Source organism: Cherax quadricarinatus, chromosome 34 (genome assembly GCF_038502225.1).
Source record: "Cherax quadricarinatus isolate ZL_2023a chromosome 34, ASM3850222v1, whole genome shotgun sequence".
NCBI lineage: Eukaryota > Metazoa > Arthropoda > Malacostraca > Decapoda > Parastacidae > Cherax > Cherax quadricarinatus.
In genome coordinates this window covers 18,849,935-18,872,434 of record NC_091325.1, presented here as the reverse complement: position 1 = coordinate 18,872,434, position 22,500 = coordinate 18,849,935, and the positions used below count along the sequence as shown (strand labels likewise).

The window sequence follows — 22,500 nt, the reverse complement described above, 5'->3', positions numbered from 1 at the left end:
ATCGACTGCTGTGGATGGTATACTATGATTAACCCGAATGAAAGTAAGCCATATATTTTTTTTTCTGGGGTTTTCTGGAATAATACGCATCCGGGATATTAATCCTTAAGTATTTTCGTCAGATTAACACTGCACTCAGATTTTGTGTGTCAGGTCAGTGTTTTAAAAGTTCTATGTTACTATGGTTTATATAGTTTTTTATTACTAGGGGGAAATTTACTCACTAGCTCTAAACAGTTGTGGCTCACATAGCTCTGTATTACAGAAAGAAAGTTCACATGGAGGCTCTATAGGCTCTATACATCTGTAGCTTATATTGCTCTGTATTATAATGAGGAAACTCAGGTATGACAGTTGTGGAGGCATTGAAAATAACAATCACTAAGTACAGTGACAGAGAGTGGAAACTTAGAAGTCCAAGCTGGGTAATATAGCATATTTCTGATAAACTTGAAAACTGACACACGACTTGATGAAGCCTTACACAGAGGGAAAAGTTGTCCCAGTTAATGTCTGTTCTACAGCTAGTGTCCCTGAGGTAAAAAAAAAGAAAAGACTCTAGTTTTAGTGGAGTCCTAAAAACAGAGACACAAGTTTTGAATTTGTGTGTTTGATTTGACAGTATGCTGTGCAAAGCTAATATCCCTGATCATTAGCTGATACAAAAGCCCCAGGTAGCTTTTTCCCTGTGAAGGAGTTACTGTCATATACGAGAGGTGAGAAAGTTAATGTCATCTAGTGTACTAAGATTTGCGGATAATACATTTAATGTGTACCTTGATTAAATATGCAGTCTACCACAAGGTGCTACTTTGCCTCCACTCGCTGGAGAGACGTAGAATGAGGGGAGATATCATTGGAGTGTATAAGTGGATGATGGGCATAAACAGAGGTGATATTAATAAAGTGCTGAGGGTGTCGAACTAGGTAAGAACCAGAAATAATGGATTTAAGTTGGATAAATTTCGATTTAGAAAGGACATAGGTAAGTACTGGTTTTCGAACAGAGTTGTGGATGGGTGAAACAATCTTCCGAGCAGGGTGATCAAGCCTAGGACCTTGGGTAGCTTTAAAAAGAGACTGGACAAATATATGAGTGGGAGGGGCTGGGTTTGATTTGTGTCATTAGGTACGGGAGTAAATTCTTGGGTAGCTTTGGGTAGGGGTCGTTTTAATAAGGACTTGCCTTGTATGGGCCAGTAGGCTTCCTGCAGTGTTCTTCCATTCTTATATTATGTTGTTATGTATGTTCTGAGGTACCAGTGTAAGTTTCCACGACTCTCCTTCGAAAACTATTAGACGGCGTGTGTCTGACGATTAGAGAATAGAAACTCAAGCCTCCACCACTGAGGATCACACACGAATTTTGCACTTTCCATTACTAAAAAAGCAAATTCTCTCCATGAGATAACTAGGAAGAAACACTGATGTGATGAATGAAAAATCCTAATTTGAAAACTCGCACATTATGGCGCCATGAAGAGAAGTGTATTACTGCAACATTGTTCAATAAAATGTGTTTACTAGTGTGTTTACTTGTGATGATACCAGAACTAGGTGGTCAGGAAAGTACAACAGACGGTGAGGGATGGGAAATATAACCCATAAGGAAATGTGAAACACTATATGCATTATTATTGCCGAGAAGGACTGGTAGAAGGTGAAGAGCAATATGGAGATTTATTCTCGAGAACCATTGACTGGGGAACATGAGAGACAATATTCAAGTTCATTAAAGGGGACTAGTGATGGAAGAACTTGCAAAATAAATACACACAATCATTGCCGAGTTCACCGGAGGGGGAACGTGCAAAAGCAATATGCAAACTCATTTGCGGGAACGCCGACATGACTCGAAACCCCATTAAAAGACTAACGTTTTCCATTTACTGAAGAAGCAACAAAGCCAACGATTAATTGGACACACAAGGAGGTGGAAAGGCGTGACCTCGAGCATCTCCTTCAGTGCACCCTTCTACAAGATGCCCTGATGGTTGCCTAATGGGGTTTAAAGCTTATCGTCTGCACAAAGGTATTAAGGTTGCATGCCACCTGTAACACCACCAGCCAAGAATACTTTAATTCATTCAATGGAGATTTAATAAAGAAAACTCTCAATATGTATGTTACACTGAGAGACATACACATCTCGGAGTATATATGCAAGGCCATGACAGATCTCGAGGTTTATTTAAAAACCGACAAAGTTGATACTTTTATTAACCACAAGGTTTCACCCACACAGTAGGCTTCATAATGTCATTGACATGATCAAATCCATATATGGACAAAACGATTTTGTTAATTAATTTATTTTTTTTATTAACACATCGACCGTTTTCCACCAAGGTAGGGTGGCCCGAGAAAGAAAAACTTTTACCATTACTCACTCCATCACTGTCCTGCCAGAGGCGCTCTTACACTACAGTTATAAAACTGCAACATTAACACCCCTCCTTCAGAGTGTAGACACTGTACCTCCCATCTCCAGGACTCAAGTCCGGCCTGCCTGTTTCCCTGAATCCCTTCATAAATGTTACCTTGCTCACACTCCAACAGCACATCAAGTCCTAAACACCATTTGACCATATGCCTCCATTCGCTCCTAACACGCTCAGGCATGCTTGCTGGAAGTCCAAGCCCCTCTCACACAAAACCTCCTTTAACCTCCCTCCCTCCAACCTTTCCTAGGCCGACCCCTACCCCGCCTTCCCTCCGCTACAGAGATTATACACTCGAAGTCATTCTATTTCGTTCCATTCTCTCTACATGTCCGAACCACCTCAACAACCCCTCCTCAGCCCTCTGGATAATAGTTTTGGTAATGCCGCACCTCCTCCTAATTTCCAAACTATGAATTCTCTCCATTATATTTACACAACACATTGCCCTCAGATATGACATCTCCACTGCCTCCAGCCATCTCCTCGCTGCAACATTCACCACTCATGCGTCACACCCATATAAGAGCACTGGTATAACTTCACTCTCATACATTCCTCTTCTTTGCTTCCATGGATAATGTTCTTTGTCTCCACAGACTCATCAGTGCACCACTCACCTTCCCCCCTCCCCCGTCAATTCTATTATTCACCTCATCTTTCATAGACCCATCTGCTGACACGTCCACTCCTAAATATCTGAATACATTCACCTCCTCCATACTCTTTCCTTCCAGTCTTTCGTTACCTAATTCTTTTGCTGTCCTCATCACCTTACTCTTTCCTATATTCACTTTCAATTTTCGTCTTTTACATACCCTACCAAATTCATCCACCAACCTCAGCAACTTCTCTCCAGAATCTCCCAAGAGCACAGTGTCATCAGGAAAAAGCAACTGTTACAACTCCCACTTTGTGTTAGATTCTTTATCTTCTAACCCCAAACCTCTTGCCAACACCCGAGCATTCACGTCTCTTATAACCCCATGTTGACAGCAATGTAATTTAATTTTCCTTTACTCGGGACGTCTTGAAGCTGGTGAAGAGCTCTTTATTTGGGTAACTGGAGCTACCTTATCCATAGTCGGATTAAACCTCATGGTCTGCCATTTTCCAAGTGCGTAAGATCATTACAGTATAGGAATTCGCGAAACACGACACTGGAATACTTGATGGTTCTCGTGAGAATGTTAGTGAACTGCGGTAGCCCACTTTGAAAGGCTCAACTAAAATAAACAACGTGACTGTTATTGTGTACTGTTTTTAAACCTTGTTTACTTTTTGAAATGTTGTTTGCTTTCAAATATTGTTCTTTACTGTTTCCAAATATTGTTGTTGCTTACTGTTTTTAATTGTTGTTGTTTACTGTTTTCAAATGTTGTTGTTGTTTGCTGTTTTCAAATGTTATTTACTGTTTTCAAATGTTGTTGTTTACTGTTTTCAAATGTATTTTACTGTTTTTAAATATTGTTTTTGTTTACTGTTTAAAAACAGTATTTAGAAAAAGGGAATTAGGGTGTTTCTCAGACGAAAAAAAAAACTTTAATAGATAAGAGGTAAAAATTAAATAAAAATATGGGTATGAGGTAAATAATAATTAAATATTCATTAGCATGTAAACAATAAGAAGAAAGAAAAAAGAAACGGCAGACCGTGATCAGGAAAATTTTAAAACTGGAGTAAAGAGAGGAAAGGAGAACACAAAGATGTGGAAAGAGCTCACATCTTTAAACAACTTTAATAACAGAGAGGTAATGAAAAGTGTCGCTTTTGTTAATGTCTCTGAGATCCTCCAAGTTTCAGGCTCATGGATGTCACTTTAACAGAGAAAGTAATGAAGAAAATTAAAGGATATATGCTGTGAGGTGTGCGCTAACTCTGTATATACACTGAGAACAAACTAGTCATGTAGCCTGATGTATGGGCGGTTAGAAACTACCTTACTGACCCTTGTGTAGTCAATAGGCTTTTAGCCTAAACAAAAAAAAACTTCCAACCAACACAGTAACCATTGCACATTTTCGTGTAGGAGACTCCGCTAGACTCCACTTGAAGGCTCTCGACAGAACACCTTTATTAAAGCACCCAGTCATAGGTACTTTTTTAGTAGAGAGTTTTAAGGTGGGAGAGAGAGAGAGAGAGAGAGAGAGAGAGAGAGAGAGAGAGAGAGAGAGACAGAGAGAGACAGAGACAGAGAGACAGAGAGACAGAGAGACAGAGAGAGAGAGAGAGAGAGAGAGAGAGAGAGAGAGAGAGAGAGAGAGAGAGAGAGAGAGAGAGAGAAAGAGAGAGAGTGAGAGAGAGAGAGAGAGAGAGAGAGAGAGAGAGAGAGAGAGAGAGAGAGAGAGAGAGAGAGAGAGAGAGAGAGAGAGAATGTACACCTGATTCCTGCACTGCGGTTGACGTCAGATCAAATTCAGATGGATGCGACGGAGAGCAGCTATCAGCTCCACCAGAAGGACGGGAAAGAAGCCTAAATAAACAGAGACTCTAGAGAGATGCAGTTTCTGTTAGAAAATATGCAATCCTATTAACAAACAAGATTCTAATAAGACTTAAAAATTTTACAGTCCAACAGGTTGGAGTCTAAAAACCGACCCTCCCCCCCCCCCAAAAAAAAAAAAAAACTGTCGAACTAAGGTTTAGAGTAACTGTGCCACAGCGCAAAGACATTTAGTGTATTCTATATGACGGTGTCAAGAGGTTTCAGTACGTAGTGTTACCTGGATATACGTGACGTTGGGGAAGACTTAACTGAAGGAGATGCCACAAGGCTTGACCAAGCAGTATGCTTTCCTTTTTTTTAATTAGGTTGAGCAGATCCCGGACAAAATAAACGTGTCGCTTAAAAGTGTAAGAGGAATGAACATCTTTAGGGATAATGGGTCACTTAGTGAATATGAGAGGTGAGTTTCCGTAGAGTTAGTTTGTAACATTCCAAAACGTAAATAATGGAGGGACTTGGATGTGCTTCTAGTGTGTTATAGAAAGGCCAGATCTATGACTTCTGTACTTCTGTGATTTTTAACGTATCTTTCACAGCTTTTTACGAGTTTATGAAAGCTAGTCGAAACTGTCATTATTCCGACGTGTAAGTGACTGGAAACCGCCATCTCCCAAGTTTGGAACCAGACAGCTTCACATATCATTTCCCCACTCCCTTTAGGAAGGAGCTAGAAATGTCAGTATGGAGAACCTTACGACGACGTTTCGGTCCGACCTGAACCATTTACAAGTTACACTTGTAAATAAACCATACCCCCGGCCGGGATTGAACCCGCGGTCATAGAGTCTCAAAACTCCAGCCCGTCGCGTTAGCCACTAGACCAGCTAGCCACAATAAGATTCATCCAACTAGGTATATTTCTACACCATAGGAAAGTTAGCACAGGCACCTCTGTGACCACAAATGCAAGTTTTTACAGACGAATCTCCAGCTAGCGTGGCCGTGACGAACTCTAGCTCAAGTCCCTTCACTGCCGTCAACATGACTCAAGAAATCGTAATGACTCGATTGCAAATAAACCATACCCCCGGCCGGAATTGAACCCGCGGTCATAGAGTCTCAAAACTCCAGCCCGTCGCGTTAGCCACTAGACCAGCTAGCCACAATAAGATTCATCCAACTAGGTATATTTCTACACCATAGGAAAGTTAGCACAGGCACCTCTGTGACCACAAATGCAAGTTTTTACAGACGAATCTCCAGCTAGCGTGGCCGTGACGAACTCTAGCTCAAGTCCCCCGGGCTGCCAGTGTGTTATCCACTATTAGTTATCTCCTGTCGGGAGATATCTAATAAAATATTTTCCCATACAGGATTCTAGAATCTTAAAAGTAGAAAATAATTTGGAAAATGACAAGAAAAAGAGAAAAAAATAATATTTTATGGCATGTTGAAGTTTGACAAATTTATGATATTTTCGCCAATAACAAATTAATAAATATAATTTGTATTATATTTTTCTTAACTAACTTCACATGTGTCCTGGAGGTGGGAAGTAGAGTGCCGGCACTCTGAAGGAGAGTAGGAATACTCCAGTGCCGGCACTCTGAAGGAGAATAGGAATACTCCAGTGCCGGCACTCTGAAGGAGAGTAGGAATACTCCAGTGCCGGCACTCTGAAGGAGAGTAGGAATACTCCAGTGCCGGCACTCTGAACGAGGGACAAGGATACTTCACTCTAGAAGAGGGTGGGAATGCTCCAGTATCTGCATTCTGTAGGAGGGGTGAGGATATTCTAGTGCCTGCACTCTGAAGGAGGGCAGATACACGCAAGTGCCTGCACTCTGAAGGAGGGGTGGGGGATACTCCAGTGTGTGCACTCTGAAGGAGGGGTGGGGGACACTCTGGTACCTGCACTCTGAAGGAGGGTGGGAATAATCCAGTACCTGCACTCTGACGGAAGGGTGAGGGGGATACTCCAGTACCTGCACTCTGACGGAAGGGTGAGGAGGATACTCCAGTGCCTGCACTCTGAAGGAGGGGTGGGGGATACTCCAGTGCCTGCACTCTGAAGGAGGGGTAGAGAATACTAGAGTGCCTGCATTCTGAAGGAGGGGTGGGGATACTCCAGTGCCTGCACTCTGAAGGAGGGGTGGAGGATACTCCAGTGCCTGCACTCTGAAGTAGGGGTGGAGGATACTCCAGTACCTGCACTCTGAAGGAGGGGTGAAGGATACTACAGTGCCTGCCCTCTGAAGGAGGGGTGGAGGATACTCCAGTGCTTGCACTCTGAAGGAGTGGTGTGTGATTCTCCAGTGCCTGCACTCTGAAGGAGGGGTGGAGGATACTCCAGTGCCTGCACTCTGAAGGAGAGGTGGAGGGTACTCCAGTGCCTGCACTCTGAAGGAGGGGTGGAGGATACTCCAGTGCCTGCACTCTGAAGGAGGGGTGGAGGATACTCCAGTGCCTGCACTCTGAAGTAGGGGTGGAGGATACTCCAGTACCTGCACTCTGAAGGAGGGGTGAAGGATACTACAGTGCCTGCACTCTGAAGGAGGGGTGAAGGATACTCCAGTGCTTGCACTCTGAAGGAGTGGTGTGTGATTCTCCAGTGCCTGCACTCTGAAGGAGAGGTGGAGGATACTCCAGTGCCTGCACTCTGAAGGAGAGGTGGAGGGTACTCCAGTGCCTGCACTCTGAAGGAGGGGTGGAGGATACTCCAGTGCCTGCACTCTGAAGGAGGGGTGGAGGATACTCCAGTGCCTGCACTCTGAAGGAGGGGTGGAGGATACTCCAGTGCCTACACTCTGAAGGAGGGGTGGAGGATACTCCAGTGCCTGCACTCTGAAGGAGGGGTGGAGGATACTCCAGTGCCTACACTCTGAAGGAGTGGTGGGGGGTTCTCTAGTGCCTGCACTCTGATGGAGGGGTGGGGGATTCTCCACTGCCTACACTCTGAAGGAGGGGTGGAGGATACTCCAGTGCCTGCACTCTGAAAGAGGGGCGTGGGTTTTCCATCTTAGAGATTCATCTGAGTTGTAAGTTCAACTCGCCTCTGGCAAGACAGTGGCGAAGTGAATGATGGTGAAAGCGTTTATTCTTTTTTGTATGGGTGACCCTGCCTCGGTGGGAGACAGCTGATGTGCTGAAAAGAAAAATTTCTTGGGTCAAGATTGTAATCGTGGTTTTTCACAATTAATACGAGTTTTCTATATTTTATTATTTTGAGGATGTGGCAGAGTATGAAACATGGACAGGTGTACACATGACGCTGTACAAATGACAGGTGTACACATGACGCTGTACATATGACGCTCATGCATACAGGTATACACACGACGTTGCATACATAACGTATTGATCAGCATCTGCTGCTGCTAGACTTGAGTGTGTTGAGCTGAAGCCCCTGGGCCTTGTTGATAATGTTGGCTCCTAGCTTCTGGACCCTGGGAGGCTTGAGGAATGGATCTCTTGAAGGAGGTGAACTTCAGCTGTCCTCTGACGTAAATAGAAAGCTGATAAGTTGAAGAATGAAACACATTAGACAGATTTGGGAATCTTTATTATGGAAACGTTTCGCTAAAACGTTTCCACAGTAAAGATTACCAAATCTGTCACAAGTGACTCGTAAAGAACAGCAAGTCACAATATAGTGACTGGCACAATATAGTGACTGGCACAATATAGTGACTGGCACAATGTAGTGACTGACACAATATAGTGACTGACACAATATAGTGACTGGCACAATGTAGTGACTGACACAATATAGTGACTGACACAATATAGTGACTGACACAATATAGTGACTGACACAATATAGTGACTGACACAATATAGTGACTGGCACAATATAGTGACTGGCACAATATTGTGACTGTAACAATACACATATAACCCACACATAGGAGAGAAAGAAGCTAATTAGGACGTTTCGATCCGTCTTGAACCATTCATAAGTCACTTTCCTCTGACTTGTAAATGGTCCAAGACGGACCGAAACGTCGTCATAAGCTTCTCTCTCTCTCTCTCCTATGAGCAGTTAATTATGAGTCTCATAATTCATCTCCTCTACCTTTCTAGGGATTTAAATTAACAAATAATATTCCTCATAAGTATACTGGGATACATAATACTGGGGATACATTTATCATGTCTAACAGCGAAATATATAAAGTTATAATCATTGCTATAATTAAGAACAAAAAGGCACAATACCGTGAGTGGAACAATACACAAATGGTCAAAGTCGAATCGAAATACCGTGATAAACTTTCCTCTCAGCTACATGCGAGTTAACTCTGTATTGTTATCATTATTGTTCTTATGAATGGCATTGGTATTAGCATCAGTAGGAATATTACTGTAATTTATTATTTCTTAGCTAGTGAGACGTAGTGTGAGGTATTAATTGTCTTTAAATAATATGTTAAATTTTCCACTATAATCTACCTTGTCCATAATTACTATCGCATTTGCTGCTTTGTCTGTTTCGTAAGGTGATGTCCAGGATCTTTCCTTAATTCATAGTATAACTTAACTTTTCTCAGACCTCTACAACACAATTGTCCTCAAAGATTTGTAAAGTTATACTATGAATTAAGGAAAGATCCTGGACTTCACCTTACGAAACAGACAAAGCAAATGCAATACTAATTATGGACAAGGTAGATTATAGTGGAAAAATGAACAAGTTATTAGAAGACGGGGGAACTTACGTGCCCCTTAACAAGTGTGTTGCTGCTGCAGGCATTGATTGTGTTCACTGTGGCGACAACCCTGGTGAGCAGTGTGGTGGTGTGCGCTGCGCCCTGGGTCAAGCGACCTCTCTCCCCTACCGTCAGGCTCTCTCTCTCGCTGGCTGCTGCTAACACCCTCTTCGCTGTTACGTGGACTCTATGTGAGTATTCCTGGCATAACCTGGGGTGTCTGTGAGTACTCCTATCACCTGGGGTTTCTGTGAGTACTCATATCGCCTCGGGTCTCTGTGAGTATTCCTATAACCTGGGGTCTCCGAGAGTACTCCTGTCATCACCTGGGGTCTCTGAGAATACTCATATCACCTGGGGTTTCTGTGAGTACTCTTTTCAACACCTGGGGATCTCTGTGAGTACTCCTGTCATCATCTGGAATGTCTTTTAAGTATTCCTATCAGCTGAGGTCTCTGTGACTAACCTTTTCAAAACCTGGGGAGCTCTGTGATTTCTCCTGTCATCATCTGGAGTGTCTGTAAGTACTTCTATCACCTGGGGTCTCTGTAAGTACTCTTATCACCTGGGGTCTCTGTATGTACTCCTATCACCTGGGGTATCTGTAAGTACTTCTATCACCTGGGGTCTCTGTAAGTACTCCTGTCACCTGGGGTTTCTGTAAGTACTCCTATCACCTGGGATTTCTGTAAGTACTCCTATCACCTGGGATCTCAGTAAGTACTCCTATCACCTGGGGTCTTTGTAAGTACTCCTATCACCTGGTGTCTATGTGAGTACTCTTGGCATCACCTGAGATCTCTGTGAGTACTCTAATCATCACCATGTTATCACTTGGCCCCCTCCAGTACCACATGGACCCCGCCATGTCATTGCCATGTCATCCCATGGACTCTATGAGTACTCCTGTCATCTCCCAGAGTCTGTAAGTACCTTTGTAATGATGAATAAAACACTTATGTAACACCTGGGCAATTTTACTGGGGAAAAGTTTCGCCAACCAGTGGCTTTACATCAGTCTAATACAGAGAAAATAATGGAGGTTGAGAGGAGGGAATCTGGGGTAATCAGTCCCTCAACCTAGAGATGATATATTTATCGGCAGAGATAAAAAGATAGTGTTACATAGGTGTTTAATTTATTTAATTGTCGGTGTTCAAACCCGTTTATAATAATAAACTTATTATCACTCGAGGTCTTTATTATTTCCCAGGATGATGACAAGGATGCTAATAAACACCCATTGTAAACACTGGGTCTTTGTTAGCACCCTTGTCATCATCCTGGGCCTATGCTAGCACCTTTGTCATCATCCTGGGCCTATGCTAGCACCCTTGTCATCATCATGGGCCTATGCTAGCACCCTTGTCATCACCCTGGGCATATGCTAGCACCTTTGTCATCATCCTGGGCCTATGCTAGCACCCTTGTCATCACCCTTGGCCTATGCTAGCACCCTTGTCATCATCCTGGGCCTATGCTAGCACCCTTGTCATCATCCTGGGCCTATGCTAGCACCCTTGTCATCATCCTGGGCCTATGCTAGCACCCTTGTCATCATCCTGGGCCTATGCTAGCACCCTTGTCATCATCCTGGGCCTATGCTAGCACCCTTGTCATCATGTTGTGCAAGACAGGTATACAATACCGACAAGATGAAAGTTAAGACACTTTTGCAACATCTGGTTAACTTTATTGTAAACGTTTCGCCATCCAGTGGCTTTATCAATACAAATTCTTGGACATAATTAGAAAACAGAAGAACTATATACAAAAGATGAGGTAATCAGTCCCTCAGCCTTGGACGTGGTGTTTACAACACCGTGGTTGTAGAGATTCTGAAGCACAGGTAAGGAGACTGGCGCTTATATACCTGTGCTTCAGAATCTCTACAACCACGGTGTTGTAAACACCACCTCCAAGGCTGAAGGACTGATTACCTCATCTTTTGTATATAGTTCTTCTGTTTTCTAATTATGTCCAAGAATTTGTATTGATAAAGCCACTGGATGGCGAAACGTTTACAATAAAGTTAACCAGATGTTGCAAAAGTGTCTTAACTTTCGCCCTTGTCATCATCCTGGGCCTATGCTAGCACCCTTGTCATCATCCTGGGCCTATGCTAGCACCCTTGTCATTATCCTGGGCCTATGCTAGCACCTTTGTCATCATCCTGGGCCTATGCTAGCACCTTTGTCATCATCCTGGGCCTATGCTAGCACCCTTGTCATCATCCTGGGCCTATGCTAGCACCCTTGCCATCATCCTGGGCCTATGCTAGCACCCTTGTCATTATCCTGGGCCTATGCTAGCACATTTTATATTCTATGTGAACATTTATTAATAAACAGAATACATTTAGAGAATACATTTACAGAAAAAAACATAAACATGAATACAATGGCACAATGTATCAAAGATCATGAATTTCCTCCAGCTCCTCCGAAGCTGGACGCGAGCCAAGTATGCAGCAAGCATTTCCCCTCTGGATGGCGACGCTGAGGCGCTGGAACATGAAAGTGGCTGCCCTTGGGTACCTGGTGGTGTCGATGAGTCTGGAACCCAATTCTTTAAGGAAACGTGTGGCATTTTTTCCCCATGATCCCAAGGTCTCTGATCCCACTGGGACAAATTGATACTGTTGGCTAATGTCCCTGTACTTGCTGATCTTGTACCCCTCCCTGTGGTCAGCTAGGGAGGATAGGAATAGGACAGGTAAACATGCACCAACAGGGAATAGTCACAGAAACCCAAGGCAAACGGAAACCAAGCCTGTGCACATACTATGCACTTGGTATCTGCAGACATGGGAAATCTGGAAAAACAGACGGGTCGTGCAACTATGACCACCCTAGAAAATGCCGTGCCCATATGACAACAGGAAAATGCAAACTCCCTTCCTGTAAGCTTTTTCACCCTGAAATGTGTACCTCTTCAGCACAGGAAAGACTGTGCTATAACTTAAATTGCCAGGCACACCATCTAAAGGGGACAAAAAGATACAAAACATCCAGGCCATGGGAAAACCTGGGTAGCCACAGCCACTCAAGAGGGAGAGGTTTCTTAGTGCCAGGAAGGAAAAAAAAAACTGGCAGGAAATGGCAGAAATCGTACACCAAATCCAGTCATTCCTGGAGTGGAACCACAGTCGATGGGCTCCACTCCATACCAACAGATACAGATACTAATGCCGGAAAAAAAAAATACCCCCCAGTACCAACAATACCACCAGTCCGATGACATTCTTCTTTGCAAATATACAGGGTCTAAAGCCAGCAACAAACAACAAAATACCTTTCATCCGTGGACTGCTTGCAGAGGCAAAGACAATGTTCGCGGCTTTCACTGAGACCCACATAAAGGATCACTGCGACAACGAAATATGGATCCCAGGTTACAACCTATACAGATGTGACAGAGTGAACAGGCAAAAGGGGGGGGGGATTGGCCTGTACATTGCAGAGTCACTTGTTTGCACAGAACTGCTTAATGCCTCAAATGATGTAGTGGAAGTTTTAGCAGTAAAGGTCGAGAACCAAAACCTAGTCATTGTGGTAGTCTACAAGCCTCCGGATGCAACATCCCAGCAATTCCAGGAACAGCTGTTAAAAATTGACCACTGTCTGGAAAATCTTCCAGCTCCTGCACCCAACATCTTGCTCCTGGGGGATTTCAACTTAAGGCACCTAAAATGGAGGAATATAGCAAATAATATTGTTGCAGTAATAACACCAGGAGGCAGCTCTGATGAAAACTCACACTCACACGAGCTTTTAAATCTCTGCACAAAATTCAATTTAAACCAGCAAATAATAGAGCCTACTAGACTGGAGAATACACTAGACCTCATCTTCACTAACAGTGATGATCTGATAAGAAATGTCACCATATCAAAAACAATATACTCAGATCACAACATAATTGAGGTTCAGATATGTATGCGCGGAGCCCCAGACCGACATAATGAGACTAGTCACGAGGGAGCATTCACCAAATTCAACTTCATTAACAAAAACATAAAGTGGGACCAAGTAAACCAAGTCCTAACCGATATAAGCTGGGAAGATATACTAAGCACAACAGGCCCCAACTTATGCCTAGAACAGATTAACTTGGTGGCACTCGATGTATGCACAAGGCTTATTCCTCTAAGAAAAAGGAGGAGTAGATGTAAAATAGAAAGAGACAGGCGCTCCCTTTACAGGCGACGGAAAAGAATAACAGGGCGGCTAAAAGAGGTCAATATATCTGAAATGCGTAGGGAGACACTGGTCAGAGAAATAGCAAGCATCGAACTTAAACTAAAGGAATCTTATAGGAGTCAGGAATCGCGGGAAGAACTAAAAGCCATAAATGAAATCGACAGAAACCCAAAGTATTTCTTCTCCTATGCCAAATCAAAGTCGAGAACAACGTCCAGTATTGGGCCCCTACTTAAACAAGATGGGTCCTACACAGATGACAGCAAGGAAATGAGTGAGCTACTCAAGTCCCAGTATGACTCAGTTTTTAGCAAGCCGCTAACCAGACTGAGAGTCGAAGATCAAAATGAATTTTTTATGAGAGAGCCACAGAATTTGGTTAACACAAGCCTATCCGATGTTATCCTGACGCCAAATGACTTCGAACAGGCGATAAATGACATGCCCAAGCACTCTGCCCCAGGGCCAGACTCATGGAACTCCGTGTTCATCAAGAACTGCAAGAAGCCCCTATCACGAGCCTTTACCATCCTATGGAGAGGGAGCATAGACACGGGGGTCGTCCCACAGTTACTAAAAACAACAGACATAGCCCCACTCCACAAAGGGGGCAGTCAAGCAACAGCAAAGAACTACAGACCGATAGCACTAACATCCCATATCATAAAAATCTTTGAAAGGGTCCTAAGAAGCAAGATCACCACCCATCTAGAAACCCATCAGTTACACAACCCAAGGCAACATGGGTTTAGAACAGGTCGCTCCTGTCTGTCTCAGCTATTGGATCACTACGACAAGGTCCTAGATGCACTAGAAGACAAAAAGAATGCAGATGTAATATACACAGACTCCGCAAAAGCCTTCGACAATGTGAGTATGGCGTAATAGCGCACAAAATGCGTGCTAAAGGAATAACAGGAAAAGTCGGTCGATGGATCTATAATTTCCTCACTAACAGAACACAGAGAGTAGTAGTCAACAGAGTAATGTCCGAGGCAGCTACGGTGAAAAGCTCTGTTCCACAAGGCACAGTACTTGCTCCCATCTTGTTCCTCATCCTCATATCTGACATAGACAAGGATGTCAGCCACAGCACCGTGTCTTCCTTTGCAGATGACACCCGAATCTGCATGACAGTGTCTTCCATTGCAGACACTGCAAGGCTCCAGGCGGACATCAACCAAATCTTTTAGTGGGCTGCAGAAAACAATATGAAGTTCAACGATGAGAAATTTCAATTACTCAGATATGGTAAACACGAGGAAATTAAATCTTCATCAGAGTACAAAACAAATTCTGGCCACAAAATAGAGCGAAACACCAACGTCAAAGACCTGGGAGTGATCATGTCGGAGGATCTCACCTTCAAGGACCATAACATTGTATCAATCGCATCTGCTAGAAAAATGACAGGATGGATAATGAGAACCTTCAAAACTAGGGAGGCCAAGTCCATGATGACACTCTTCAGGTCACTTGTTCTATCTAGGCTGGAATATTGCTGCACACTAACAGCACCTTTCAAGGCAGGTGAAATTACTGACCTAGAAAATGTACAGAGAACCTTCACGGCGCGCATAACGGAGATAAAACACCTCAATTACTGGGAGCGCTTGAGGTTCCTAAACCTGTATTCCCTGGAACGCAGGCAGGAGAGATACATGATTATATACACCTGGAAAATCCTAGAGGGACTAGTACCGAACTTGCACACGAAAATCACTCAAAACGAAAGCAAAAGACTTAGCAGACGATGCAACATCCCCCCAATGAAAAGGAGGGGTGTCACTAGCACGTTAAGAGACCATACAATAAGTGTCAGGGGCCCGAGACTGTTCAACTTCCTCCCAGCATACATAAGGGGGATTACCAACAGACCCCTGGCAGTCTTCAAGCTGGCACTGGACAAGCACCTAAAGTCGGTTCCTGACCAGCCGGGCTGTGGCGCGTACGTTGGTTTGCGTGCAGCCAGCAGTAACAGCCTGGTTGATCAGGCTCTGATCCACCAGGAGGCCTGGTCACAGACAGGGCCGCGGGGGCGTTGACCCCCGGAACTCTCTCCAGGTAAACTCCAGGCACCCTTGTCATCATCCTGGGCCTATGCTAGCACCCTTGTCATTATCCTGGGCCTATGCTAGCACCCTTGTCATCATCCTGGGTCAATGCTAGCACCCTTGTCTTCATCCTGGGCCTATGCTAGCACCCTTGTCATCATCCTGGGACTATGCTAGCACCCTTGTCATCATCCTGGGCCTATGCTAGCACCCTTGCCATTATCCTGGGCTTAGGCTAGCACCCTGGTCTTCATCCTGGGCCTATGCTAGCACCCTTGTCTTCGTCCTGGGCCTATGCTAGCACCCTTGTCATTATCCTGGGCCTATGCTAGCACCCGTGTCTTCATCCTGGGCCTATGCTAGCACCCTTGTCGTCATCCTGGGCCTATGCTAGCACCCTTGTCATCATCCTGGGCCAATGCTAGCACCCTTGTCTTCATCCTGGGCCTATGCTAGCACCCTTGTCTTCATCCTGGGCCTATGCTAGCGCTCTTGTCTTCATCCTGGGCCTATGCTAGCACCCTTGTCTTCATTCTGGGCCTATGCTAGCACCCTTGTCATTATCCTGGGCCTATGCTAGCACCCTTGTCATTATTCTGGGCCTATGCTAGCACCCTTGTCATTATCCTGGGCCTATGCTAGCACCTTTGTCATCATCTTGGGCCTATGCTAGCACACTTGTCATTATCCTGGGCCTATGCTAGCACCCTTGTTTTCATCCTGGGCCTATGCTAGCACTCTTGTCATCATCCTGGGCCTATGCTAGCACCCTTGTCTTCATCCTGGGCCTATGCTAGCACCCTTGTCATTATCCTGGGACTATGTTAGCACCCTTGTCTTCATCCTGGGCCTATGCTAGCACCCTTGTCTTCATTCTGGGCCTATGCTAGCACCCTTGTCTTCATCCTGGGCCTATGCTAGCACCCTTGTCATTATCCTGGGCCTATGCTAGCATCCTTGTCTTCATCCTGGGCCTATGCTAGCACCCTTGTCATCATCCTGGGCCTATGCTAGCACCCTTTTCATTATCCTGGGCCTATGCTAGCACCCTGGTCTTCATCCTGGGCCTATGCTAGCACCCTTGTCTTCATCCTGGGCCTATGATAGCACCCTTGTCATTATCCTGGGCCTATGCTAGCACCCGTGTCTTCATCCTGGGCCTATGCTAGCACCCTTGTCGTCATCCTGGTCCTATGCTAGCACCCTTGTCATCATCCTGGGCCTATGCTAGCACCCTTGTCTTCATCCTGGGCCTATGCTAGCACCCTTGTCATTATCTTGGGCCTATGCTAGCACCCTTGTCTTCATCCTGGGCCTATGCTAGCACTCTTGTCTTCATCCTGGGCCTATGCTAGCACCCTTGTCATCATCCTGGGCCTATGCTAGCACCCTTGTCATCATCCTGGGCCTATGCTAGCACCCTTGTCATTATCCTGAGCATATGCTAGCACCCTTGTCATTATCCTGGGCCTATGCTAGCACCCTTGTCATTATCCTGAGCCTATGCTAGCACCCTTGTCATTATCCTGGGCCTATGCTAGCACCCTTGTCATTATCCTGGGCCTATGCTAGCACCCTTGTCTTCATCCTGGGCCTATGCTAGCACTCTTGTCTTCATCCTGGGCCTATGCTAGCACCCTTGTCTTCATTCTGGGCCTATGCTAGCACCCTTGTCATCATCCTGGGCCTATGCTAGCACCCTTGTCATTATCCTGAGCATATGCTAGCACCCTTGTCATTATCCTGGGCCTATGCTAGCACCCTTGTCATTATCCTGGGCCTATGCTAGCACCCTTGTCATTATCGTGGGCCTATGTTAGCACCCTTGTCATTATCCTGGGCCAATGCTAGCACTCTTGTCTTCATCCTGGGAATATGCTAGCACCTTTGTCTTCATTCTGGGCCTATGCTAGCACCCTTGTCATCATCCTGGGCCTATGCTAGCACCCTTGTCATCATCCTGGGCCTATGCTAGCACCCTTGTCATCATCATGGGCCTATGCTAGCACCCTTGGCATCATCCTGGGCCTATGCTAGCACCCTTGTCATCATCCTGGGCCTATGCTAGCACCCTTGTCATCATCCTGGGCCTATGCTAGCACCCTTGTCTTCATTCTGGGCCTATGCTAGCACCCTTGTCATCATCCTGGGCCTATGCTAGCACCCTTGTCATTATCCTGAGCATATGCTAGCACCCTTGTCATTATCCTGGGCCTATGCTAGCACCCTTGTCATTATCCTGGGCCTATGCTAGCATCCTTGTCATTATCGTGGGCCTATACTAGCACCCTTGTCATTATCCTGGGCCTATGCTAGCACCCTTGTCATTATCCTGGGCCTATGCTAGCACCCTTGTCATTATCCTGGGCCTATGCTAGCACCCTTGTCTTCATCCTGGGCCTATGCTAGCACCCTTGTCATCATTCTGGGCCTATGCTAGCACCCTTGTCATTATCCTGGGCCTATGCTAGCACCCTTGTCATCATCCTGGGCCTATGCTAGCACCCTTGTCATCATCCTGGGCCTATGCTAGCACCCTTGTCTTCATCCTGGGCCTATGCTAGCACCCTTGTCTTCATCCTGGGCCTATGCTAGCACCCTTGTCATCATCCTGGGCCTATGCTAGCACCCTTGTCTTCATCCTGGGCCTATGCTAGCACCCTTGTCATCATCCTGGGCCTATGCTAGCACCCTTGTCTTCATCCTGGGCCTATGCTAGCACCCTTGTCATCATCCTGGGCCTATGCTAGCACCCTTGTCATTATCCTGAGCATATGCTAGCACCCTTGTCATTATCGTGGGCCTATGCTAGCACCCTGGTCTTCATCCTGGGCCTATGCTAGCACCCTGGAAGGAGAGCTTAATCTACATTTCCTTACAAAACAGGAAATAAAAAATCTACTGCAGCTACACATACATAATAGTCAGGTCAGTTTTTAATTAGTAGTCAACTTAAACATAAAAAGTTTTTACCGACAAATGCAAAGTTCTAAATATTGAACAAGAAAATAACCATGCCACATATTAACTAAATAATGTAGATCTTATTATTACTGATCGCGAAAAGGATTTAGGAGTTCTGGTTAGCAGTAACCTAAAACCAAGACAACAGTGCATAAGTGTTCGCAATAAAACTAACAGAATCCTTGGCTTCATATCTAGAAGCATAAATAATAGAAGTCCTCAGGTTGTTCTTCAACTCTGTATATCCTTGGTTAGGCCTCATTTAAACTATGCTGCTCAGTTCTGGTCACCGTATTACAGAATGGATATAAATGCTCTGGAAAACGTACAGAGGAGGATGACAAAGTTGATCCCATGTATCAGAAATCTTCCCTATGAGGATAGACTGAGGGCCCTGAATCTGCACTCTCTTAAAAGGCGTAGAATTAGGGAGGATATGACTAAAGTGTATAAATGGAAAATAGGAATAAATAAAGAGAATATAAATAGCGTGCTAAAAATATCTAGCCAAGACAGGACTCGCAGCAATGGCTTTAAGTTGGAAAATCAGATTCAGGAAGGATATAGGAAAGCACTGGTTTGGTAATAGAGTTGTGGATGAGTGGAACAAACTCCCGAGTACAGTTATAGAAGCTAAGACGTTGTGTAACTTTAAAAATAGGTTAGATAAATTCATGAGTGGGTGTGGGTGGGTGTGAGTTGGACCTGACTAGCTTGTGCTAATACGTCTGATGCCGTGCCCCTTCCTTAAGTGAATGTGACCTGACCTGACTAGGTGGGTCATTGATTTAAACCGGGAGGTGACTTGTACCTGCCTCGCATAGGCCAGTAGACTTGCTGCAGTGTTCCGTCTATCTTATGTTCTTAAATTAATGAGCATCGTTGCTTTATTTAAAATGAGATGTAGTTCAACTTTCTGACACTTGGATCTATTGGTAGAAGGCAGCCAACACTAACCGGGCGGCGCTTGGAGGACGGTGGATCGACCCTCCAATATTACACGAGTTGAAAGTCTCTTTGCAGAACTAGATAGTCCGGAATCTCATTATTTCTTTGCTTAATATTTATATGCTTGTGAATGCTGTTTGACTTGTATTATTGCAGGTTTGGTGGCAAATATGTACCTGCCAATGGTGCAGAAGGTACACATCCCTGAGTGCATCAAGCTCTCGCTGGAGGTACTGAGGCTGTGTGGCATCCTCATCCAGATTCTTCATCTCCTGGTTGTGGCTCTCAACCACTACATCGGCATCATCCGTCCACTGCACTACGCCGCCACTTTCACTCCCACAACTCTCAAAGTCATCTTATGTACTCTGTGGCTCACCCCTAGTAAGTGTTCACCCTCTTGCTCATTCCTGGTAATTAGGCACTCTCTGGCTCACCTTTAGAAGTAGCTCGTTCCTGGTAATTAGGCATTCTCTGGCTCACCCCTAGTGAGCGAACCCTCTCTCTCTCTCTCTCTCTCTCTCTCCCTCACCCAAAGCATGTAGGCAGCTTCTAGCCTACCCCTAGTAAATAGGCACTTTATGATTCATTCCTATTAGGTACCCCTCATCTATCTCAGTCTTGGTAAGCAGGTACCCAGTGGTTCATACCTAGTAAGTAGGCGTCATCTAACTCACTTCTAGTATGTAGGCACTCTCACTCAACACTAAGTTCCTCACTAAGGAAAGTATTCTCTGATTCAGGTAATGAGAGTAATTTTCAGTCTTACGTGATTACCTGCATACAAGCTGGCTACTCAGGCTTTATCTCTCCTCGACCAGACTGAAACAACTGGTAACTTTGCCTTGTAACTGGTAAAGGGAACACAACCATGTACATAGTTAAGGCAGGAGTAACTGAGAGGTGATCATAAGTGTGGAAGCCCTACCAATAGGTTAGGCAAGCACTATAGAGCTGTAGAATATTTTCTCTGTACCAAGATTTGAAAATGTTGTCAAACAGGTATTATTATTATTATTATTATTATTATTATTATTATTATTATTATTATTATTATTATTATTATTATTATTATTATTATTATTATAAATGCCTTAGAATTTATAACGATACTGCAGAATCTACACATTCAGTTGACATTTTCCCTGCAGATGAAATCGCATTGATGCTCTCATATGTAACAAGGATAATTCTAGGCCAGTAATTGATCGTGTGCGCCCTCCTGTTACCGCTGGAACTCGGCCTCATCTCCTAAATTAAGGGTCCTCTCTGTGTGTTTGTTTTGCTGAGGGTATTGAACTACATTTGGGGTTTCCTACCCTCATGATTTGATTACAGTTGATTTTGCTGGGACTGTCCCTGGGAAGTTCGTTAACTGGTATGGTAAGGTAGTCCGTAGAGCACGACCTTGTCGTCCGTCACCCACATATCCAGTCTTTTATCAGTATGGGTTTTAGTCAGGCACCTGCGTATGTTTAATAAATGTTAGTTCAGTATAGCTGTAGAACACCAGAGGAAGGCGGAAGAGTTTTGTCAACACTTGTATATAAAAGTTTACACAAATAACCCGCACATGAGTGAAAGAAGCTGACGTCGACGTTTCGGTCCGACTTGGACCATTGACAAGTCACACTGTGACATCAATGGCCCTAAACGTCGTCATAAGCTTCTTTCTCTTAAGTGCAGGGAATTTTTGTATTGTTCGATTCACAAAATTGTACCTTTATTCTCTTTTTGTACGAGTTTCCTTACTATGCTGTCCCTGTTTACATAGAAACAAATAGGCGCCTGGATGTGAATAAACGGTTATGGGCCGCATCCTGGAGAGCGGAAATCACATAAGGCAGAATAACAGTTTTTAGTCGGTAAAATGAACGATGTAAGAGCAAAATGGAGGCTGAACTGTAGCTCACATATCTGAGTCTTCCTTATAATAACACACAGATGAAAAAATGCGAAGGTATAAGGCATTGTATTTTGATTTTCAGTGCTGGAAGAACGAGTTCTTCTTTTTGTCTTTAGAGAATTTGCATAAAAATATTCTGGCCAACATTTTCCACTTTTATTAATCACACAACGAGTCTTGCAAACCTTGTTAGTCTTATCAGCTTTAGTTCATCAGTATTCTGTGTCTCTTTTCGTAACCCAGTTCGGATTATTTATGCTGGATTAAGAGAATCCATCCACTCCTGTAAAAGCCTTCAGGACCACATGCTCCATCCTTCAAGATTGCTTGGTCAACCTAAATTGTTAAATATGTCAAAAAGCGTAATAAGTTATTATTACCAGCTTGCTGTAAGATATGGTGAGGGAGGATAGGAGCAAGATATCGCCAAGGACACGCATGACCTCACTCAACCACTCACTAAACGCACACTAAACCCACATTACACTCACGTGGACCCCTCATATGAATTCGGTACAGGGAGCAATAAGAAGTCAAGAGATTCCTGATGTCCAGGACTATCAGTTAACACCGAGACAACAGAGCCAACAATATTAGTAGTGGTGAGAGTAGAGGGTTGTAAGAGTCACAGCAGAACTGCTGGCAACCAGAAGTAAAACCAGTGGTACATGGCTCTGTGAGTGACAGAAGCGCAACATGAGTACTTTAAGATAGAACTAGTAATAATTTAATCGAGGTAGTTATGCCCATAACTTCCTTCCAGTTCCATCTCACCTGTAAATTTCTTGCTATTTTTTTTTAATATAGTATGATATATTTTATGACCCGTT

General features: G+C 44.3%; 1 protein-coding gene across 1 annotated transcript in view; it reads left to right on the top strand.

Moving 5' to 3' along the window:
• LOC128693656 (adenosine receptor A2b-like) overlaps window positions 1-22,500 on the top strand; it is a 316,224-nt gene that overhangs the window by 251,540 nt on the left and 42,184 nt on the right. The window contains exons 4-5 of the mRNA XM_070091211.1: window positions 9,637-9,787; window positions 19,921-20,148. Of these exons, the coding sequence (XP_069947312.1) occupies window positions 9,637-9,787; window positions 19,921-20,148 (379 nt within the window). The remainder of the gene's footprint in view (window positions 1-9,636; window positions 9,788-19,920; window positions 20,149-22,500) is intronic.